The sequence below is a fragment of the Clupea harengus genome, chromosome 19 (assembly GCF_900700415.2).
Source record: "Clupea harengus chromosome 19, Ch_v2.0.2, whole genome shotgun sequence".
Classification (NCBI taxonomy): domain Eukaryota; kingdom Metazoa; phylum Chordata; class Actinopteri; order Clupeiformes; family Clupeidae; genus Clupea; species Clupea harengus.
Genome location: NC_045170.1, coordinates 2,377,177 through 2,384,676, shown reverse-complemented (window position 1 = coordinate 2,384,676; position 7,500 = coordinate 2,377,177). Strand labels below are relative to the sequence as shown.

Sequence of the window (7,500 nt, the reverse complement as noted above, 5' to 3'; positions counted from 1 at the left end):
AAACTCCGTCTCCTCTTTGATTCCGATGGGTCCCCTACCGGTTTGATTCTGTTTGCACCCAACACCACATGGGACACACACACACACACACACACACACACACACACACACACACACACACACACACACACACACACACACACACACACACACAGATAGAAAATGCCTAATTAAACTGTTTATGTTCATGCACAGTGCACATAAACATAAATGTGGTAAAGCAGCCCAATAAAAGCGAACTCTTATGTGTTGACTGGGAATAAAAGAGCTCTTCTGTCGACATTAAACCCCAGTAGTTGCCTCAGTAGCTTCGTCATGGCTGTGTGACTGGGAGCGATGCATCTGCCCCCTAGTTTAAGGCATTCGTTTCCTGTTCCAGAGCTGGCTTGTGTGCTACAGTAGTTGCAGGTGTGTGTGTGTGTGTGTGTGTGTGTGTGTGTGTGTGCTACAGTAGTTGCAGGTGTGTGTGTGTGTGTGTGCTACAGTAGTTGCAGGTGTGTGTGTGTGTGTGTGTGTGTGCTACAGTAGTTGCAGGTGTGTGTATGTGTGTGTGTGTGCTACAGTAGTTGCAGGTGTGTGTGTGTGTGTGTGTGTGCTACAGTAGTTGCAGGTGTGTGTGTGTGTGTGTGTGTGTGTGTGCTACAGTAGTTGCAGGTGTGTGTGTGTGCTACAGTAGTTGCAGGTGTGTGTGTGTGTGCTACAGTAGTTGCAGGTGTGTGTGTGTGTGTGTGTGTGCTACAGTAGTTGCAGGTGTGTGTGTGTGTGTGTGTGTGCTACAGTAGTTGCAGGTGTGCGTGTGTGTGTGTGTGTGTGTGTGCTACAGTAGTTGCAGGTGTGTGTGTGTGTGTGCTACAGTAGTTGCAGGTGTGTGTGTGTGTGTGTGTGTGTGTGTGTGTGTGTGTGTGTGTGTGTGCGCGCTACAGTAGTTGCAGGTAGTAAAGTGGTAGATTAACACACATGATCATGTGATCACGTGAGGAGTTCAGCATGCTAAAGTGCCTACCCCACAGTGCTGGTCATTCGACGTAAGTCTTCTAGTACCTTTACTAACTGCTAAATCTATGACTGTTAATGTTCTTTGACATAGATAGATGATCCATCAAACCATCAATGACAATAAAAACTCTGATCATTGTTCACTGATTTAAACTCAGCGTGATCATTGTCCACTGATTTAAACTCAGCCAGGTCATTGTCCACTGATTTAAACTCAGCCTAATTGTTGTCCACTGATTTAAACTCAGCCTGATGATTGTCCACTGATTTAAACTCAGCCAGGTCATTGTCCACTGATTTAAACTCAGCCTGATCATTGTCCACTGATTTAAACTCAGCCAGGTCATTGTCCACTGATTTAAACTCAGCCTGATCATTGTCCACTGATTTAAACTCAGCCTGATGATTGTCCACTGATTTAAACTCAGCCTAATTGTTGTCCACTGATTTAAACTCAGCCTAATTGTTGTCCACTGATTGAAAGCCAAGAGTGGTGGTAGCTTTCCTCCACACTCAGCTTACAGCCGGCTTAACCTGACCATCGCCCATCAGGCCAGACATTTACAGAACATCCAGTAGATGGCACTGTGGAGTTTCTTTTAGAAAGAGTGTGTGTGTGTGTGTGTGTGTGTGTGTGTGTGTGTGTTTGTGTATGCATGTATGTGTGTCTATGTATGTATTGTGTGTGTATATGTATGCATGTGTGTGTGTATGCATGTGTATGTGTGTGTATGTGTCTTACAACAAATGAAAACAAATGGAGACGCAGCCAACCAGTTAAATACCAAGTCGTGTTTTGCATTTAATTTGGGGGTTACAAAAAGACTTATTGATTATCCAACCCTCCACTAGAAGCCAGGTTCTGCGCCCGCCCAGTTGGGTGTCTGCAGGGGGGAGAGAGAGACAGGGGAAGACAGAGAGAGAGAGAGAGAGAGAGAGAGAGAGAGAGAGAGGCACAGCATTAGGGGGAGTGATGTTACTTCTCCACTACATAGAGCCGTTAACAGTGTGTTACTCGTGCTATAATATCATTGGCACAGTTCTAGCTCACACACATTATTTTGTTATTGCTGTGAACGTTTCAGTAATTTGAACATGGGGGGCACTCCTAAAGGAAAGAAAACCATTCAAGAGAAACTGATACAAGCAATAAACAATAACGTTAAAACCCCTTAATGAAGGAGTGTGAAAGAGAACAGTCATCCCGACCCCTCCCGTGTTTAACGTAGAGAGAGGAAGTACATTAACCCATGGGACGCTGCCGACAGACAGTCATGTTTGGTTTCGTTCTCCATCACTACATGATGGTTTGTGTGCCGATCCGTAGCCGTAGCAACTGAACGAGCAAACTGGGAAGTTCTCACCGGCACCGAGCGGAGCGGCACTTAAGTCTCGGTTCTACTCCTAACGGCACCGATTCATTATCGCTAAAACTTCGTCTGGGGACATCGTTTCATTTCTGTAAACACGGGGCTGCGACTCATGGGGGGGGGGGGGGGGGGGGGGAAAGAAACGAGTTAAAACCCTGAGATAAGCACAAAACAGAACAACCTAATAATTACAACTGGATGACCTGAGATAAGCACAAAACAGAACAACCTAATAATTACAACTGGATGACCTGAGATCAGCACAAAACAGAACAACCTAATAATTACAACTGGATGACCTGAGATCAGCACAAAACAAAACAACCTAATTATTACAACTGGATGACCTGAGATCAGCACAAAACAGAACCACCTAATAATTACAACTAAACGAGTTGGGGAACAAAGAGCCCTTACTGAATGAAGATACGGGCAACACAAGCAATCCCAGTTAAAAGGTTCAATCTGCAATTCTGGCAAAAGGTTGTTGATATTTGAGCTCAACAGCCAAACAAATGACACCCCTCCCTTCTATGCTCCTGAAGCAAAGTGTTGATTGGCTAGAATTGTTTATGGCTCCCTCCGAGCCACTATGTTTGCGTACAAAGTTTTTTTTCCCACCATACACAGAATGGTCAGTGTTAGACACGTAACGTACCGGATAAGAATAGCGGGCCAGACCTTTAAACCCAGTGTGTGTGTGTGTGTGTGTGTGTGTGTAGTCCGAGACGAGACACACTCACCTCAGTCCTGTTGCTGTGAGCGATCTTCTTCTCAATGTTCATGGCCAGCATCTGGCTACGGAATGACAGGCTCTTCGTCTTCTCAATCACCTGCTGGTAGGGAGACACTGCGTTGTTGCCCATCACAACGTGACCCTGTGATGGAAAGAGAGAGGGGGAGAGAGAGAGAGAGAGAGAGAGACACGAGAGAGACGGGGAGAGGGAGAGAGAGGGATAGAGAGAGAGGGGGGGGGAGGGAGAGAGAGAGAGAGAGAGGGGGGAGAGAGGGAGAGGGAGAGAGAGAGAGAGAGAGAGAGAGGGAGAGAGGGGGGGGGGAGAGGGAGAGAGAGAGAGAGGGGGAGAGAGACGAGAGAGAGGGGGAGAGGGGGAGAGGGAGAGAGAGAAGGAGGGGGAGAGAGAGGGGGAAGGAAAAAATCAATATGGGTTTAGCATGGTGGGTTCAGACGTGACTCTGCACTCTGTGACAGGAGTTCTCAGTCTGCACCATAGTGGCTGAAATTGAAGACTAGAGGGGCATTGAACTGGCTGTGATGGACATGAACCGTACACAACTGCTACAAGCACAATCCCTCAGGAGTAGTCCCATTTCCGCCAAGACAAGTGAAAAGGCCGTGGAAAAAAAACTGAAGTCTCTCCACAGCAAGTACTAAACGCAGATCTCCAAGCCAAGACAAAACTATTCCCACACTACGCAGTAAATCCAGCATTTCATTCTAACTCTGCTGTCTAACACACACACACACACACACACACACGGCTAGAGGTAGAGTTCCCTCTGAAACACAGCTCAATGTGAGCGAGAGCGCACACACACACACACACACACACACACACACAGCTAGAGGTAGAATTCCCTCTGAAACACAGCCGAATGTGCCTTGAAGTCAGTAGACCTAGAAGAGAGCGCACACACACACACACACACTTTCCGGTGGGGAGTCTCACCAGTTTGGAGTCGATCTTGGCGTCCAGCCGGGCGTTGCGGATGAGGTTGACGATCCATCGCTCAGCCTCCTCAGGGGACATGTTCAGCTTGTCAGCCAACATGCTGCGGGGAGACACACACACACACACACACACACACACACACACACACACACACACACACACACACACACACACACACACACACACACACACACACACACACACACACACAGTTAGGCTCCACACACCACTGATACAGGGACATCCACTTCAGTGACACAGGCACATGCACTTCAGTAGTACTCTATACAAATGACTGATACAAGGCCTTGGGATGCACCGAAACTTGATTTTTAGGGTTCGGATGAATACCGAAACCAGTACTTAAGATTTGCCCGAATCCTAGTATGAATATGGAACACTGTTGATAATAATCGCTTCTTGAAAAGAGATCAGCAAGCGGGTCATCATCTGCTTGATTCCATGACGATCTGTGTTTTGCCGTGGATATTGTGTTTAAGCATCATCACGGCAGGCTGGGCAGTCGTTATACAAGCATTAGCTGCGCTTACTACCCTACTCAGTTTCTTGTAGATCTGAGCACGCTGACAACGTCTCCCATCAGTATCTACTTCTGAGCATTAATATGTTGCACGCAGTCTGTCTCAGACACATAGACGTTGATGGCACGGATCTGTTCCAACAAACGCTCAAAGCGCCAGGTATCTCGTGGTCATAATCCTGAATTAAAAAGGTGATTTGGCAGAGCCAACCGTGTCCTGGCACTTGACCCGTGTCTGAAGTGGCCAACAGTTCTTCTTGCCAGTGCAATCAAGTGAAGGGACGGACATTTGATAGTTAGTTTAATAAATATATTCCATAGTCAATAATTCAATATATCTGACCTAGTGGTCATTTTAGTGTTCTTTGGTTTTCGTGAGTTGTAAAAACTTCTCATGTGTATTCTGTTCCGGGCCTACATGAGGTGTGAGAAAGCCCTCACAGCTTCCCCCCCCTGACTAGAGACATATAATAATTAGCATTTAGGGATCCACCCCCCCTGGCATGCACACAGCTTATATTCTGTGCTTTCCCAAAAGATAGACAGTGAGGGAGATTTAGGTGAACACACTCAGTGAAATCTAATTCTCTGTTCCTCCTCTGGTGCGCACCATTGAAAGAATAAAACCTGGACTTGGTTTTTCATCACAATCTGACTGAGTCTCCGATACATTTGGGATATAGAAATAATTCCTTTCACAAGTCAGAGAAGAGGCGCTTTGTCGTGTTAAACTCATGGACAACTGGAGTGTGAGCAGAGCACCCCACATTGGGGACGGACGACGTGGCACTCCGCATGTTTGCAGCACTGTCTCTCTCAAGACAAGGGGACACTTGCTGACGGGTACATCCCACACGCTCATCATTTCCCCTGATTCACCTGCAGTGTTTACCGCGGCGTGTGTGTGTGTGTGTGTGTGTGTGTGTGTGAGGTTACACTGAAGCTGGCCCCCATTGTGTCTTTCGCCCCAGACTGCGGCGTGTGTGTGTGTGTGTGTGTGTGTGTGTGTGTGTGTGTGTGTGTGTGTGTGTGTGTGTGTGTTTACACTGAAGCTGGCCCCCATTGTGTCTTTCGCCCCAGACTGTCGGTCTGAAGAAACTGAATCGTTAATGAGGCGGACATGTCATTTCAAAGACAATGACCGGGAAAGGAAAAAGAGGAAGTCTTAAATGTCAAGGTCATGTCTGGCTCCCATACTGGGGGCTACATCAGCGGGCTGTTTGTCAACATGACGGGCTGTTTGTCAACATGACGGGCTGTTTGTCAACATGACGGGCCGTCGGGACATCAACCCACAACCCAGAAGGAGGGGTGCATGTGCTCGGAGACCGTGCTGTGAACATCATCATAGGCATGAGACTGGCAGAGAAACAGGAGCACACGCAGAGAAACAGGAGCACACGCAGAGATACAGGAACACACGCAGAGATACCGGAACACACGCAGAGATACCGGAACACACGCAGAGATACCGGAACACACGCAGAGATACCGGAACACACGCAGAGATACCGGAACACACGCAGAGATACCGGAACACACGCAGAGATACAGGAGCACACGCAGAGATACCGGAACACACGCAGAGATACCGGAACACACGCAGAGATACCGGAACACACGCAGAGATACCGGAACACACGCAGAGATACCGGAACACACGCAGAGATACCGGAACACACGCAGAGATACCGGAGCACACGCAGAGATACCGGAACACACGCAGAGATACCGGAGCACACGCAGAGACACCGGAACACACGCAGAGAAACAGGAGCACACGCAGAGATACCGGAGCACACGCAGAGATACCGGAGCACACGCAGAGATACCGGAACACACGCAGAGACACCGGGACACACGCAGAGATACCGGAACACACGCAGAGATACCGGAACACACGCAGAGATACCGGAACACACGCAGAGATACAGGAGCACACGCAGAGATACCGGAACACACGCAGAGATACCGGAACACACGCAGAGATACCGGAGCACACGCAGAGATACCGGAACACACGCAGAGATACCGGAGCACACGCAGAGACACCGGAACACACGCAGAGAAACAGGAGCACACGCAGAGATACCGGAGCACACGCAGAGATACCGGAGCACACGCAGAGATACCGGAACACACGCAGAGACACCGGGACACACGCAGAGATACCGGAACACACGCAGAGATACCGGAGCACAGGTGAACACCACCATATTTTGATTGAGACACTGGGCCCATATCCAAGTAGTGTCTTTCGAGATGATAAAGGAAGTCTCTGTGTCCTCAACCCCACCAATCATCCCACTCATGCTTCTCCTCTATCATCCCAATCCCAATCATGCTTCTCCTCTATCATCCCAATCCCAATCATCCCAACACCCCCAACCCCCCCAATCATCCCAATCATGCTTCTCCTCTATCATCCCAATCCCAATCATGCTTCTCCTCTATCATCCCAATCCCAATCATGCTTCTCCTCTATCATCCCAATCCCAATCATGCTTCTTCTCTATCATCCAAATCCCAATCATCCCAATCCCAATCATGCTTCTCCTCTATCATCCCAATCCCAATCATGCTTCTTCTCTATCATCCAAATCCCAATCATCCCAATCCCAATCATGCTTCTCCTCTATCATCCCAATCCCAATCATGCTTCTTCTCTATCATCCAAATCCCAATCATCCCAATCCCAATCATGCTTCTCCTCTATCATCCCAATCCCAATCATGCTTCTCCTCTATCATCCCAATCCCAATCATGCTTCTTCTCTATCATCCCAATCCCAATCATGCTTCTCTATCATCCCAATCCCAATCATGCTTCTCCTCAATCATCCAAATCCCAATCACCCCAACCCCCCCAATCCCAATCATCCCAATCATGCTTCTCCTCTATC

The 7,500-nt window shown here is 48.1% G+C and overlaps 1 protein-coding gene across 1 annotated transcript in view; it reads right to left on the bottom strand.

Annotated features, from left to right (window-relative positions):
• Positions 1-1,773: 1,773 nt before the first annotated feature.
• Positions 1,774-7,500, bottom strand: part of LOC105890392 (eukaryotic translation initiation factor 3 subunit E-B) — an 18,366-nt gene continuing 12,639 nt past the window's right edge. Inside the window, exons 11-13 of the mRNA XM_012816416.3 lie at positions 4,055-4,157; positions 3,110-3,244; positions 1,774-1,880 (exon numbers count right to left, since the gene is read on the bottom strand). Coding sequence (XP_012671870.1) covers positions 1,845-1,880; positions 3,110-3,244; positions 4,055-4,157 — 274 coding nt within the window. The 3' untranslated portion in view covers positions 1,774-1,844. The remainder of the gene's footprint in view (positions 1,881-3,109; positions 3,245-4,054; positions 4,158-7,500) is intronic.